This window comes from Mycteria americana, chromosome 9, assembly GCF_035582795.1.
Source record: "Mycteria americana isolate JAX WOST 10 ecotype Jacksonville Zoo and Gardens chromosome 9, USCA_MyAme_1.0, whole genome shotgun sequence".
In the NCBI taxonomy this organism is placed as follows: Eukaryota; Metazoa; Chordata; class Aves; order Ciconiiformes; family Ciconiidae; genus Mycteria; species Mycteria americana.
In genome coordinates this window covers 35,934,083-35,950,312 of record NC_134373.1, presented here as the reverse complement: position 1 = coordinate 35,950,312, position 16,230 = coordinate 35,934,083, and the positions used below count along the sequence as shown (strand labels likewise).

Sequence of the window (16,230 nt, the reverse complement as noted above, 5' to 3'; positions counted from 1 at the left end):
GAGCGTAGCACATGGGCTGCAGTTCAGCAGGGAGACGCTCCATGGTTGCTCCAGTGTTGCTCTATTGTGGAAAGTGTAAAACAGAAGGTGGAAACATCCAAGTGTTGACAGGCAGGTTGTGAAGTGTGGTTCCTATTTTACTCCTAGCAAAGAGCTGTCTATAGCAACATAAAAGGCACTGGAAAGTGGCCAGTGGAAATGCTTTCATAGTGCTAGAGTTAAATTAAGGCTTTTGTTGCTATAATTATGTTGATTTAAAAACACAAATGTAATTTATAGTACTTCTAACCAGCATAACTATGCTGTTAAACTTTTCTCTGACAATTTGTTGGGTTAGCCTTTCAAAGGACAAATTTTTTGTGTAACATGGACAGAATAATACAAAGAGTTTCATGTGACCAAAGATACGGAGATGGCTCAAGTTGTAAACTCTTCCTAGAATGGCAGCTTACCAAAAAAAATGCCATAAAGACCTTAAGAAAGATTACAATAACATTACTTCTTACTTTACCAACAACAGGCTTTGACCTAGGTTTTGACCTCTTGTGTGCTGTATGAAGCTGTGACCACAAAAATATACAAAAGCAGAGGCTGAAAGCAGGAAAAAATTGCTGAGCACATTTGAAGTGCTTGGACAGCTATTAATACACTGCACAAGGCATGACAAATGAGTGTCTGTGGAAATCAATAAAGCTTTCTATAAATGGACAAATGGTTTAATATGAATAACAAAGAAGTGCACATAGTAACCGGTGTTGTAGCATTCTGTCAGGGATTTTAAAGTTCACTGTCATAACTTTGTTCTTCTTGACCTTTATTGACGATACCTTCAAAGCATGTTGAGGTGCTAACTTGACATACAACCTTTAGACCTTCATCTCCTGCCCATGGCAGGGGGGGTAGACTAGGTGATCTTTAAGGGTCCCTTCCAACCCAATCCATTCTATGATTCCATGATCTCCTTTTCCCTTAGTGCAAAATACATACTACGTTCCCCTTTCTTCTCTCTTCCTCCCCCATCCTTTTGTTTTGTCTCAACTCTACCATGGTTGAGTAAGGAAAACTGCCTTGTTTGTGCTTCTCTTTTATTCATGCCTTGTAGTAGAAAATTCAGTGTTTTAATTCGTTTCATTGTGGTTATAAAAGTGTAGAGGATTGTCTGTTGAAGACTTCCTAACGGGTACATGAAATAATTCTACATGAAATAATTCTTCACTTAAAGACCTGAGTGCACCAAATATATCCTAATTCATAAAACTTTGGAACAGGCTAGCTAGATAACAAAATGTTGTTCCTGTTCTCTTGACTTAATAAATCAAGGCACAGAAAGGTAAAGTTTAAGCTTTTGGAAAAAGTTAGGGGACTTAAATCCAAATCTTATTTTCAAACATAATTTAAGCACTTCACTTCGCTCTTTCAAGAAGCACACAGAAATGGCTTTTGCAGGATGTTAAGTGAAAGTTGTCCTCTCAAGTGCCACTTAGAGAGGTAAATCTGGAGGAGACATGGATGTCTCATGACATTCTCAGACATGAGAATGTGTCTATCACTTCTACCAAACACAGGTAAATGTTGAACAAAGTATAGTCGTATAGTCAGTAGACAATCCTTAACCTGTTGTAATAATCCTCTCTAAAATCGTTAAAAACAAAGAGGAGAGAATGAAGAAATCATCCTAAATGTCTGTATCAATGTAAGAATATATTTATTAAGTGTATATTTATTTCAGCTATTTGTAGCCTAGTGCTATTATTGAGCTGAAAGGTGCCATGATCTATGAGTGTAGGTGAGGACTGAACCGCAAAAGAATTCTTAGATTCGGCACAATGGGACTGGTGGGAGATCTCGTGCTTTGACCATATAAACCCAGAAAAAAAGACTGTGAGCTGGAAAGCAGGAGAGCACTTTGGCTCAGAGCCTTCTGATAATGAATACTTTTTGGGAGACATTTCCCTCTGTTCTGGGGCAGGGGGGTGGGGGGCTTGTATTTGTTTTCTTCCTATGATGCAAAAAGCTGTAGTGTACATTTTAGACTTCAGGTAGAGACACATTTTCACAAGAATTGAAAGTTTAGGTGGTTGTACTGCCCGAATGGATGCTTCTTGTGTTTTGGTGTTAAGGGTATCGTAAAGCTAATTATCATGACCATTTTAGAAGGTTTTTTAAGAATTGTAATTAATTGGCTTGCGTTTACAGATCCAGTATATAACATGTTTTTAGAAACATGAAAAATGCTAAGGCTGCCGTCTGTCTCCTTGTTTCTTTTATAGCATCATGAACAACAATTCATTGTGAACCAAGGAACTTCCTCTTGCCCCAAAGGAAAATTAATTAATTTTAAGGAAACATTGTGTAATGTGAAAACAAATATAGTTTATTTTGTTGCACCTGACTTCCGTCTGCACACATGGGAAATAAATGGCAGATTCTTATTGACTTCAGCAGGAACAGGACTAGACCACAGTGCATCAGGCATGTAGTCTGTCTGTTACTAGTCTTGAATGAAACAGTGCAAAAAGCTGCCCCATAGGAGAAAATACAGAATGTTCTTCAACATCTATGAAGGAGAGAGAAAGCTCTTAGCTGACCTGAAAATAATCTTCATTATTACTAGGGCTATATTTTCCATCCTGAGAAAGGGATTAAAATTAGAGTTGACAAGGTCTCTCATAATGACTGTATCTTAGCAATGGTATCAATACAAGGCAACCTCTGTTTTATACAAAGTAGTCTGAAGTTTTCACTTTCAAATTGATTTTCCATAAACTCAGTCTCACGATTCAGAATGAAGTTGTCTCTAATTAAGGCAGTTGAAGGCTGTTTAGCATTATCCAAGTCATGATTGAAATCTTTACATTTTCCAATGTTTGGAGAGACTCTTGTGCAAAATACTTTCTTCCAAATCGGAACTAGGAAGTACCTCTGTTTTGACATTTGTCGAATCCTTGAATCTTTAATGATCCAAAAGCAACATGTAATGTTTCATTTAATGGTAAGTTATGTCACAGTTATTTTTGGCTGACTGAATGATACTGTGCTTTGAGAGCTGACCCCCCAAGAAAAGACATGCTTGTCTGTCGGCCCTGGTGGCAGGCGTTGAATGTCACTTGTCTGCAGCAGTTTGCTGGGCTGCATCACTTTTAGCGTTTGCGAGGCTGAGGGACAGAGATGGTTTATTTCTGTGTGTAACATAAAATATACATAAATTCCTAGAGGACGGCTATACTTAAAACTAGAAATCACTACAAAAATCAGTTGATATCTAAGAGAGTACTGTTCTCAGTAATCTAGGTTTTTTCCTGCCTAGTCCCCTGCTAGGTTATGTACGAGAGAAGTGACTGCATTAGGGGTCAGTACTTCTCTACCACTGCCTCTGGGTGCCTGCAAGTGTGCAATAGCTTTCATGCTGTGAGAAGCATGGGCTTCTTATTGCAGCTTAGCCTACTGTAAGTATGGCCTGAAAATAAAAATGAAAATAAAATGTAATAGTGGTTTCCTCCAAGGAGACCTACTTTGCTTAACTGGCAAAAGATGCCTAGAATATGCAATACTGGAGGTAGGCAGATCCCTCTGAGCAAAAATTGAGCAGACTTACAATAGCATCAAAACCCAGTGGTTTCTGTTAAATAAATGAAGGTTTGGATTAGGAGGCAGGGTTTTGAGACCACAATTGCTATTACAAATTTTCCAAATGAATACTTTTGGGGGAATGAGGATTATTATCATGTATTCAGTTGCAATATCGAGTGATTTAGTATACCAAGTACTGGTTTTCCCATGTTGCAGGAACTGGCACAGGATCTTAAGAAAGTCAATCAAGTGTTCCCTTATAGTCCAGTCCTCATTACAAAAATGCCAAATAAATAGGCATGATTTGCTCAGCAATCAAGAAGCACAGAAGTCAAGCTAACACTGACTGCATTACATCCTTTCACTACACTTTCAAAGCCAGTGGTGTGAAAAAGGGTTTTATTATACAGATGTTTCCACTGTGGCTTGATAAGAGGGGAAATGTAGCATTTATTTATAATGCTGTCAAGTTCAGGTTTTCTAATTTTGGTAGCCTATTTGTAAAGAGATTCAGCTAACAGATCCAAGAAGACTTAGTTTCCATTTTAAAGCCTCACAGCATTCAAACAAAATGGAGTAGGAGAAATATGGGGAGTTCTCTGGATATTTTGATTAGTACAACTATGTGTTGTAGTTCTTTTAGACATCTCTATATGGGAGCAGTCTGCCCTAACTATTTTAGGATAAAAATCATACCATATATTTTTATGTTAGTGAAAATGAAAATTAAAAAAATTAAACCTGTAGGTATACCAACATGTGTGAGTTAAAGGCTGTGCAGACTAATCCTTTAATGATTGCTTCAAAACAGTAAGAAGAGAGGTCTCCAGGGACACCTTATTGCAGCCTTTCAGTACTTAAAGAGGGCTTATAAGAAAGATGGGGACAGACTTTTTAGTAGGGCTTGTAGCAATAGGACAAGGGGTGATGGTTTTAACTAAAAGAGGGTAGACTCAGACTAGATATAAGGAAGAAATTTTTTACAGTGAGGGTGGTGAAACACTGGAATAGGTTGCTCAGAGACATGGTAGATGCCCTGGAAACATTCAAGGTCAGGTTGGACGGGGCTCTGAGCAACCTGATCTAGTTGAAGATGTCCCTGCTTATTGCAGGGGGGTTGGACTAGATGACCTTTAAAGGTCCCTTCCAACCCAAACCGTTCTATGATTCTATGATAAGAATTTATTTTGGATGGCATTTTAGGGTGATACTCAGAGAAAGCATCTGAAAACCTTTAACTCATAGAAATACATTTTTATGTACCAATCGTCTCTTCATTTTTATCAATCAATCTGCAAGAATGTGTCTATAAAAGCAAACTGATAACTGTATATGATAGCCTCTTCGGTATGGAGGACTATTTACCCTCCAGCTTCTGATTTCTTACTACTGCTTTTGCTTTTGCTGCTTCTGCTTCTACTTTGCTACTTACTTCTGCATCTGTACTTTTTGCTGCCTCATCTCATAGTGCTCTCTGCAGGATCACCCATAGACTTTTTATAGCCATATGTTGAAACCATTGGTAGGTGACATTGTGAAAATATGATGCAGAGCATTTTACCACCTTTGCTGCCTTTGATTGTACCCTCAAGATAAAGCACGGATTCCATACAGTTGTTTTAGACTTGTAAATAAGTAAACTCTATATGCCCTTGTTTCTGACCTCCCTTTTATTCTTTACTCTCTTTCAATATGCTGGATAATTATGCATGTTTACTTTTTCTTCCTAATCTTATTTTTAGGATTTAGCTGAATTCAAAATTGTTGTTAATGAATCAATTTATTGGACTTTGGGATTTTCATTTTGTTGAATCATTGACTTTTCTTAACAAGGAAGAGAGAACTGTGCATCTTTCATAGAATCTTTCCATACAGTACATTACATTAATTTTTTCTCTAAAATTACCAATGTTAACTATATTTATGACTGTTGCTTTGTATAACCACAATTCTTCTGAAACAGCATCTGTTTAACTTTTATAGGTTGACAGAAGGTTAAAGTGAAGCAAGTAATGTAAATTGTATAATAGTTGTAATTATGTGAATGCATTGATTTTGGTGTTATGGTTACGTGATGTGAAGTTATGCATAGGAGGCAGAGAGGTTTCTAGAGCCAGTTTTAACTCATGGATTTTTATATATTGTTTTGGTTTCTCAGTATTTAAGAGAAAACTAGTTGAAACTTGCTCTGATGCAACTGTATACAGCACACTTTAGAGATTTTCCTTTTCCAATACTGAAAGAATTCCTAAAGTCAAGTCATAATGTATAGAAAAACACATTGATTTACTGTAATTTACATACCAGATTGTGCCATTTTGAAGATTGCACTATGCAAAAATATGAGTGTAATGGAAATTAAAGATAGATGAAAGGCACTACTATACAGGAAACAGTTTAAATCATATTTAAACTGACATATGCGAGAGAAAAAATTTCTGACTTTAGGATTGCATTTAGATGTAGTAAAATACCTCTCTCACTCTTGAAATGATAGGAATTGTTTTTTAAGTAAAGACTAATAAATTTATCTGGTTCAGTTAAGGGGTGTAATTCACCAATTAGCTATAGTATGACCAGTACATCTGGAGTTACCCACTGCAGAAACCAGGCTTATGAAGAGCTGCCACAGTTAAAAGTTTACATAAGATTACCTTTTGTTTCCTTTTGATAGCAGCTGCCTCTGCTTCCAAGTGGCTTTCTCAGATAGCAAGTTCACTCTAAACAGAAAAAGGGGAGGAAGATAAGGTATACCAATATCTTCTATAATGTTTCATTGCCAACTCTATTGCACCTGACAAGATGAGATTGTGGGCATACTTGGAATATCTGCTCTGATATTGTTGTAAATTGTAATGCATGGTGTGAATAATCTCATAAACGAATGTCGCTTCTGTTTTTACTCAAAATAGCAACTTGTGGCAAAATAAATTGTATGGTGCTTTTTATTCTGGATCTTAAAGAAGTATACAAAGTAAGCGCCCTGAGAATTTTTATGAATTGTCATGTAGTACAAGATACCCTTTGATTAATTTACATATTTATTTATTTATTCCATTTTACTGTAGGCAGAGAATTCAGCGCTGGCTCTGGAAAATGAAAATCAGAGAGAACAGTATGAAAGATGTCTTGATGAGGTAAGGTAGATAAAAAGGTTGTTCTTACCTGGTACTATAATTAAAATGAATAGAAATTAATCTCTCCCTCTCTTATAAGGTTGGCATTGTTCTGCAATTTTCTAGTATTACCTCATTCTAATTAATTCCAAGAACATGTGTCTGGCAGTCATAGATACTGTTCTCCATGACCTCTGCTGTAAATCCTGTTTTGTCCACATCTCTTCACCGAAAAGCTGATAACCCTGTGACCAATAGTTGGAACTGGTTTGGTTTCATTAGGAGGAGAAAATGATAATGTGCCTATTAGGTTGTATGTACTCCTTCTTTTCTGTAGAGTGGAACACGTGGCAGTGGCTTCTTCCATCAAAAATCCCCCAGCTTTCCTATGTAATATATTCTGTAACCAGGGAATTTAGTCTCTCAGCTCCCCCTTAGGGTTACATACACAGCTTTTTATGCTGGGTTTTTTCTAGCTGTTGGCTCACTTCTACTACATGGCTCAGCTTCTGATCAGACCTTCCAGTTACAGCTACAATATAATTCACCCATCAGTTACTGTCTGAGCACTCCAGCAATGCTTACTGTTCCAGAAATGTCTAGCATCTCCTATTGCATGCAGCTTTCTCCATATATATATTGATGCTTACTTGTTCCTCCCATTTATCCTGAAATAAGTCTCTTCAGCATACACAAAAACTTAAAATAGTTTTAAGACTTTTAGTAGCTCAAACCGTTGCTTAGTAGAAATAATTTACCTGTTCCATAATAACAATGCATAGTAGCATAAGTAGTTAGATAATATGCAAACAGAACAAAACAAAAACTACACCAGCATCTCAGCTGTACCTTTGAGAAAAGAGTGCATGAGTGTGCAAACCACACATAGCAGATGACAATTCATGTCTTCATACCAGCTTTTAAATTTTTAATCAACATTTGCTGAAGTATTACTGGCATGAGCAATACAGCTCTGGTACAAGAAGCCTCCAGTTTAGTGCAGATTTTCGTCAGCAAATCCGCACTTTTGCCACTATCACATATTTTTATCAGGGAGCTGGAGTAAAAGACTTGCAGATACACTTTCCCACTAGGTTATGCTCTGTCTGTTCTGTGGCACTGGCATACCAGCAGAGCTTTGGTCTGCATTGGCCTGAGTCATTCAGCGTACACTTGAATTATATTTGGATATCTTGGTGATAAGGATGAAATTACCATATAATTACTAACTTTAGTTCAAATTACAGAGCTTAACTTAAAATTATTTTCTGATTGTCTGGGGCAAAATCTGCCTCCACAATTAATTTTGGAAATGAGTAAAGCACCATAATTGTCCATTCCAGCAAAACACTCCATACAGATTATAAGGACAGAAGATACATTTTTATTGTGTTTGCAATAACATGATGGATTTCTGATGCAGGGTTGTGTTTTACACACACTGTTGCAGTTTATGATTAGATCAAATGATTAGATCAAACAATGCTCTGAACTTTATTATCTTCAACATTACATTGGCTGTTTTCACTTCTTCCATATTATCACAGCTGTATCCATCTTCTCCCACTATGTCAACTTTTTCAGGAGAAGGTGCTTCTCATCACCTGTGTTTTTGTGCTTCCCTGCTTCATTTTTTGTTTGCTTATCTTCTTCCTTTTTTTGTCTTCTGTTTTGTGTGCAGTGACCTCTCTTGTCCTTCCCCATGGCTTGGTATCACTTTTTTCTTCTCCTTCCCCTTTCAGCCCCCACAATGCTTTGGCAGTGGCACTGTAACCAGCATTGTTTTAGCTGACACAAACTTGGACCTAATCCTTTCTGATCACTGAGGTGAGGAAGTTGTTACCAGTGACTCAGGCAACAAAACCATATTTAATAATTTTAAGTTCTGCAGGAATTCCAGGTTAGCACCCACCTGAGCACATTCCCTTGGTGGAGCTTCACAAGAAATCGCATGTTCTCACCCTACTTCATTATAGTAACAATAAAGAGAATAGGAGGTGAGACATAAATATAATTAGTGAATAACCCAATCAATGATTGTGAGAACCTTCACTTCTAACCAGAGTCTTCTGAGGATGTGTTGTGACAAAGTCCTTTCCAAACAGGGATTCTTACTGGAGATCTTAAGAAAATAAAATGCTTTCCATAAATATTTGGGGGGGGGGGGGGGGGGGGGAAGTCTTCCACTTGAAAATTTCTTTCCTTTAAGACTTTAAGTCTGATGCTTCCTCTGTTCGTACACCAACCCCACTTCTTGAAGGTGAAAATCTTCAGGCCTTCCCTAGTTTGGGCTTCAGGACTTCTTCAGCAGTTTTTAGGAGCAGACATATCCTCTACAGCTATGTATCCGTCTGTGCTGCAGCTCCATTTTGCCCCAGGGAGACCTGATGGGTTTAAAGGGAGGAACACAGATGTTCCTGAGAACACAAGGCTGTGATCACACCCAAACCTGAGACAGCTAAGCCTGCCACCAAAAAATTTGAGTGCTTACTACAACCATTATTTTAATTTTGCCTCTGAAGTCCAATTAGTTATGAGTGTATTGAACTTCTCCTGGGCTAATACACAAGGAGCGCTTACCTCCAAAGCTAATATCTTGCCATTCTCGATAGTTACATGTTTGGGATGCTTGACAGGCCCTTGAGGTAATGAAGGTTGGGAACATTGTTTGATAACTACTGGGAGAATGCTGCCATCTTTCACTCATCATTGAGCATCCTCAGATTGTGGCTTCTCTCCCCTGGGCACAGGCAAACTCTGCTCAGGGCACTCAAACATCATTTAATCTGGCCACCCTGCCAATAGTGTCCCTGCTTGGTCCCTCAGGCCTCTACAGCAATGTGCTGAGGACACTTGCTATGCACAGTATGCTTTCTGCTGAGGTGTTGGTGGCCATTAAGCTGCATATGAAGGTAGTAAAAATAACCACCGTGATTTTTCTGTCTATGTGTGACAAAAAAATACCAGAGCTGAGTTTTTAAAGCTATGCCTGCCATTATTTTCTCTCATTTTTCTTTTTTTATCAATGAATTTACATAGTTCTTTTCATTCATATAATGTCCCACATTTAATATTGCATGAATGTTTGCACTTGTGACTTAAAAATGCATGTTCTGTAATCATTTTCATGGTAAAATTCAATGAAACTTAAATGATCTTAGAGATGAAATCTGAAAAGAATATGGGTCAAGCTGAAGTGAGTCCTTTATGAATTTTAATAAATATTCACTGATTTTTCAAGTAATTGTTCATCTCTGAAGGGTACATATAAACAACTTTAGAACAGTATTTGGAAGAAGGTGTCATTGAAATGTTTCAGTACTTGATAAATAAGAAAAGAGCTCATTTAATTTCAGAAATACTCCATAAATGTATCTTTCTGTCTCTGAAAAATTTAATGCAAAAACCAGGATTGTCTTCTTGTACCTTTGGGGTTTGAGGTTAACATGCTTAATCCTAGTTTCCTATCCTGGAATTCAGCTGTCAGTTTATTGGTAAGTGGTAATGTCACGTTTATTCACATCGCTGTGCCAGATGAGACTTCTGTCAAGCTTCACCATACTTACATGCAGGAAATTGTGCAACTTAGGGTAGATGATATTTTTGCTGATGTTTTAAGAATTAGCTGATCAAAAATACGAAGTTATCTTAAAAAGGCATTCTGTTTTTAAGATTTGAATAAAATATAAGACCTTTCATTTTAGTACACTTGAAATGTCTTTGTGCGTATGAAAGCATATGTTAAAGGCAGCTGTGTAAAATCTCAGTACTTATAAAAGGTATAATAGATGTTACACTAGGGTCTCTTTTCTTTGATTCATTCTTTTATACCTTTTCTATTAAGACCACTTTATAACATGTATATGTAAACATAATTGTGGAAGGAAAAAGTGAAGCTGGGTCTTTTATCTCTTTTATTGCAATCCACAAAAGGAAACCTCTCCTAAAGATCTTGGCTATTAAGTTCAAAGGAAAGGCAGGCAGTGTGAAGGCAAGCAGTGTCATCTCCTACATAATAGCAGACTAAGGAACCGGCCATCTCTATTCTATTCCTTGTTTCACCTTGATTAACTGCATGAATCACAGGTCAAGTCATTTTACAGCCTGCTTTTTACTGGGATTGAGCCGCAGTTCTGCCTCATATCGGTGGGAATTTCACATATTCTGCATCTCAGAAGTCAGTCCCTCTGCCTTCGACGGTCTCAGTTTCTTCAGTTTTTGGTGGTTGTGACTATCAATTTTGTAGTGCTGGTTTATGTTGTTAATTCATATCCGTGGTCTCTCTTGATACCTGTAAGTACAAATTAAGTAGATCTGCTAGCTTAGAGTTTATTTCCATCTGGACAGTATCACTGCAGTAGGAGAGGAGTGGCAACCTCACTTGAAATGCAAAAGTTTCGGTATGATACCAGTTATTGACTGCTAAATTAATTTTAGTAACTGCAGAACATTTTACTGAGGGCTTCCCACCTCTGTTCCTGCTGAAAACCAAGAATACAGACCTGAAAATCTTTGAATGGTAATAGCAACACAGTTTGCCAAGTTGCTAGATACTAGAATAAAATACCTTATTTTGTAAAGAAACTAGTTACATATCTCATTGAGATCTATGGGAGCTATGGATCACTGGCAGGTACTTTCATTTAGATTCCTAACTTCACACACTCAAAGCTGGAAAACTTGTCACATGTGCATCAGCAAGTTCATTTTTTTCACATGTGGAAGATTATGCCATTTACACTCTTCTGTGCAATATATCACAGAATCATAGAATGGTTTGGGTTGGAATGGACGTTAAAGATCATGTAGTTTCAACCTCCCTGCCATGGGCAGGGACACCTTCCACTAGACCAGGTTGCTCAAAGCCACATCCAACCTGGCCTTGAACACTTCCAGGGATGGGGCATCCACAACTTCTCTGGGCAACCTGTTCCAGTGTCTCACCACCCTCAGAGTGAAGAATTTCTTCCTTATATCTAACCTAAATCCACCCTCTTTCAGTGTAAAGCCATCACCCCTTGTCCCATCACTACACACCCTTGTAAAAAGTCCCTCTCCAGCTTTCTTGTAGGTGCCTTCAGGTACTGGAAGGCTGCCATAAGGTCTCCTTGGAGCCTTTTGTTCTCCAGGCTGAACAACCCCAATTCTCTCAGCCTGTCTTCATAGGAGAGGTGCTCCAGCCCTCTGATCATTTTCCGTGGCCCTCTTCTGGACTCGCTCCAACAGCTCCATGTCATTCTTATGTTGGGGACCCCAGAGCTGAACACAGTACTGCAGGTGGGGTCTCACCAGAGCAGAGTAGAGGGACAGAATCACCTCCCTTGACCTGCTGGTCATGCTTCTTTTGATGCAGCCCAGGATATGGTTGGCCTTCTGGGCTGCAAGTGCACATGGTCAGGTCATGTTGAGCTTCTCATCGACCAAAACCCCCATTAAAAAAAGCAGCTATAGGAGTAATTTTGTAGGCTATTCTGTTGTGAGTGACTAGTACACATTTCAATGAACCTTTTAGTTCTTCCTTGGTAAAGTAACTCCATGTCAGAAAGTAAAGAAATAATGTATTCGATATAGTTTGTTCAATTTTCAGGTAGAGCAAACAGATGTTAAAAGTACATGCCAGAAGGAAAACAGTCGGATGTAGATCCTGAAAGCCTATAGGGCAAGGCACATGGTTTTTCAAAACTGTAACTTATTTACTTCTCTTGGTTATTACTGTTCTAATATTAGTCTGTGTCTTCTGTTAAATCATGTATAGAGCTATTTTATGGGACCATTGTGTTCCACGGGCTGCCTTAAGTTAGGGACCAGTTTGGAGAAAAAAATTGATACTAGGCAATTTTATGAGAGTATGAATCAAATGTAACTTTTGGATCTAACAGAACTGAATTATTTACAGAAATGAATTAGCTTCAACTCTTTTCTCAGAACTCAGTTCACATCAATGGAGTGGGGTTTTTTCTTTAATTTGCCAAGAGTAATGGCAAATAGTAATTATTGGCATAATTTGTCTGGAGCTTTACTGTAATTTCTGAAAGCCAAAACCAAACCAGAAATCATAACTACTGTCTCTTTTTGCACAGAGTGAGATCTCTAGTTGCTCTGCCTAAATGCAAGAGCAAAAATATAGGCAAACACATTGTGTGATAACATATGCATATATAGTTTTAAATTGCATTAGAAACGTAACATAGAAGTTAGACATCATCAACAGAAAATCTTATCTCAGTCCCTCTTTCTGTCCCTCCGTATTCCCCTTCCCTGCCCCTATGCCTGCTGGTAAAGATAAATTAGAACGGATGTATAAAATAAGTAACTTCAAAAATTCCCTGTTGAATATATAGTTCTACTAATCAATGGTGTGTAATCTCATTCAAGTCAATTATGCTATGTGGTGTGAATGCCTTGCAACCACATTGTGATGACAGTAGGTCCCTTTAATTTTCTGTGGCACTTTATGGTTTCTGCTTGTCATGATAGATGTACCATTTTGTCAATATTGAATCAGGAAACAATTAAACTTCATGAAAACATTCAGGACTCCATCCTCAGCTGGTAAAAATCAGCTCTAGTGAATGCAGTCAATCCGTGCTGATGCACACCAGCTGCATACAGGACGGTGAAATTTTAATCTAGTCCAAAGAAGAGATGGCAGAAGTTAGCCAAATGTCCATCATGTCATACTGCAATTGATACAATACACGTTTGTTTATAATGAGGTCTAGGATAGAATTAGTTAACGTGCATTTCATATATTCTTGCTAATATTATCTGATGAAAATACTAGTAAATAATGAAAACACTAGAATTGGTGGTGGTTGTAGATGGAAAGTGGAGTGTAAAGCCACAAAAGAAGGTATTGTTATGTATAAACACACATGATAACATACTTAAAGTATTTTATTTATTTATTTCAGGTAGCTAATCAGGTTGTTCAGGCTCTACTTACTCAAAAGGTAAGTTGTGGTTTGGGTATTGTGGTATAACTTAAAGCTTGCAGATGGTTTGTTTGAGAGATACATATTCTTATATAGTATACATTTTTTAAATGATGTTCACACATTTAATTACCAAGGCTGCCATGTCAGGCCCAAAGTCAAGTTTTGTGTAATCCAAGTGAATAAAAATCCGTGAGACTGTACATCTTTAAGGCTTGATTGTATAGGACCCATATCCAATTTTTATTGTTTACCTATATTGAGACAATAGCAACTGAAAATCCTTCCTCCAGATGGTGATTTTTCCATTCCCTATCCATAACAAGTTACGTCGCTCGCACAGTCCATTCCTGTGGAACATAAAACAGATAAATTACAGTGCGTGTCAATAGCTGGCACGTTCACTCACATTCAGTGGAAGGAAAGACTTCCTGGTGTGGGCCTGTGCTTCCCTGAGTAAAAGAGAAGGCTCCATGTATAGAATGGGGATTCGGCTACTCTACTTGTGGGCTGGGAACCAGCAATAGAGAACGTCTATTTTGTCTTTAAAAAATTTTTTATGTCCTCCTGCTCCATTCTCCTGGGTAAGCAAGGGAAGTACTGCACAGGCAAAATTCTTACAGTGTGATTGCAAACCTGGCAGAATGAAAAGATTCACTGTGGCTTATATAAAGGCCAGTTCTAGATCAAGTCATGTCTAAAGTTTGCATTCACACTCCAAATGGTTGGATATGAAGTGTGGTTGTTTCAGATAGAACCTAGTGGGAGGAGTAAAATTAAAAATTAGCTTGCTAAAATGAAGACGTGATCTGGGCAAAAAGTAAGATTAAATTAAACAGAGAGAAAAGCAAGGTAACACATATAAGCAGAAATAATCAGCTGCCCGGAGAGGATAGGGAATAACTGGTAAGACAATTCTACAAAGAAGTGGTCTTTGAGTTGAACATGATTCCATGATGTCATGGGGGGGGGGGGGAACAAACAAAATATAAAGATCTATAATAATAAGCTATGAACCCTTCAATATTCATGAAATGATCCTTTGTGAGATCTAGACCACTTGATGAATGTGGCATTATGAAATTCTTTGGATCATTTAGCTTTAAAAAGACAAGTCTGAAAGAGACATAAATACAGTCTTTTAGTGCAGATAGTGCAAAGAAGAATATAAACTGTTTTGTCGACACTGAATGACAGGACAAGAAATAACGTTCTTAAAATGCAGCAAGAAACACCAAGTTAAGATAATCAAAAACCTCTGCCATACACCCAAATCTTTCTAGATGCAAATACAGCAAAGTACTGGAATAGATTTTGGAGACTGGCTCCAAAGCCTCCATTATGGACATCATTCAGAACAGCAGAACACCCCCACAAAGACGGTGAGCAGAGACTGAGGGTGACAGCAGGGCAGGCAGGATACTAAGCATCAAGTGTCAGGGTCAGGCCTGGAGGCACTGATCAGGGTCAGCCTCAGTCCCGTGTTCGCTGGGCAAGTCCATGGGGAGGAGGCAGGTCCGAGCGAAGCCAAGCCAGGGGGTCAGGACGCAGCTCAGGATCAAGGAGGCAGGAATCTGGGTGTGGGCGTAGCTGCAAGGTGGCTGCTGCACGGCTCAGACATGAACAAGATGACCTTGAACTCTGCCAACTAAACTCCTAAAACTGGGGAGTGTGCCCTGACAGTAGGGTAGACAAACATCCACACCCATAAACATCTGCACCTAAGTGAATGGTAAATAGGTGCAGAAGGTTGCATTTGGCCAGCTGCACATCAGGGAGAGGGCTGGGTACCCTTCTCAGCTCCTTACTGGGCAGATTTTTTGTGAATCAATTTTATGACATTCTGGATAGATTAAGAGATGCACAGGGAGATGTTCTGATCCCATTGAGTCTGCTCTTGGGTATCCTGCCCTGAAGACAGAGATGTCCAGGTGGCCTGTAGGTGGGTGATGCAAGACTGGAGGGTGCAGTTGCTCATTATATAGATAACACATTCCTGTGGCCCAAGCTAGCATCAGGAATCCAGAACTAATAATGTTCCCTAAATCTCTTCACCTGGCAGTTGTGGCCACAAAACAGTGACGCAGCTGTTACCACAGGTTAGGGATGAAAGTATCATTGTTCAATCCCATGTTTTTTTGATGCACAGCAAAGCTTTTTACTATAGAAGAGGGATATTGCCTTACAGCTATTGGAAGTATTGTAGCTTGGAGGTGGTTTGTGCAAACCACAACATATGGGGAAGCTTACACTGCTGCTATCTGAGCTGTATTACTCTTCCTGTACTCTGTATACACATATGCTGTATGGTCTGTGTATCATCAGAGGACTGCAGTCTGCAGAGCTATTGCTGTAACACCTTTTAGAAACATAACTTCAGCTATTTTGAAAAAAATCCCAATGGATTTTTCCTCCAAGCTTAAATGGAAATGGAGGCATTTTCTCATACTAATACACACAAAAACCTCTTCCACATTTTGTAATATAGAACCATATGTGATTAAATTTTTACCAGAGGGTTAATCTCAATATATTAATCTCTAGTTTGGGAATATTATGGTTGTTTCCCAAATGAAGAGAGGAGCTTCCCGATTCCCTTTGCAAAGGCA

The 16,230-nt window shown here is 38.4% G+C and overlaps 1 protein-coding gene across 28 annotated transcripts in view; it reads left to right on the top strand.

The window, feature by feature from the left end:
• The window catches only part of NCKAP5 (NCK associated protein 5), a 413,976-nt gene that overhangs the window by 300,744 nt on the left and 97,002 nt on the right, over positions 1 to 16,230 (top strand). For all 28 annotated transcript variants that reach the window (XR_012777069.1, XR_012777067.1, XR_012777068.1 and 25 more), the window contains 2 exons: positions 6,639 to 6,707; positions 13,601 to 13,639. Coding sequence is in view for 24 of the 28 variants with exons in the window: in XM_075511575.1 (XP_075367690.1) it covers positions 6,639 to 6,707; positions 13,601 to 13,639 (108 nt within the window). In the remaining 4 variants the exon portion in view is untranslated. The remainder of the gene's footprint in view (positions 1 to 6,638; positions 6,708 to 13,600; positions 13,640 to 16,230) is intronic.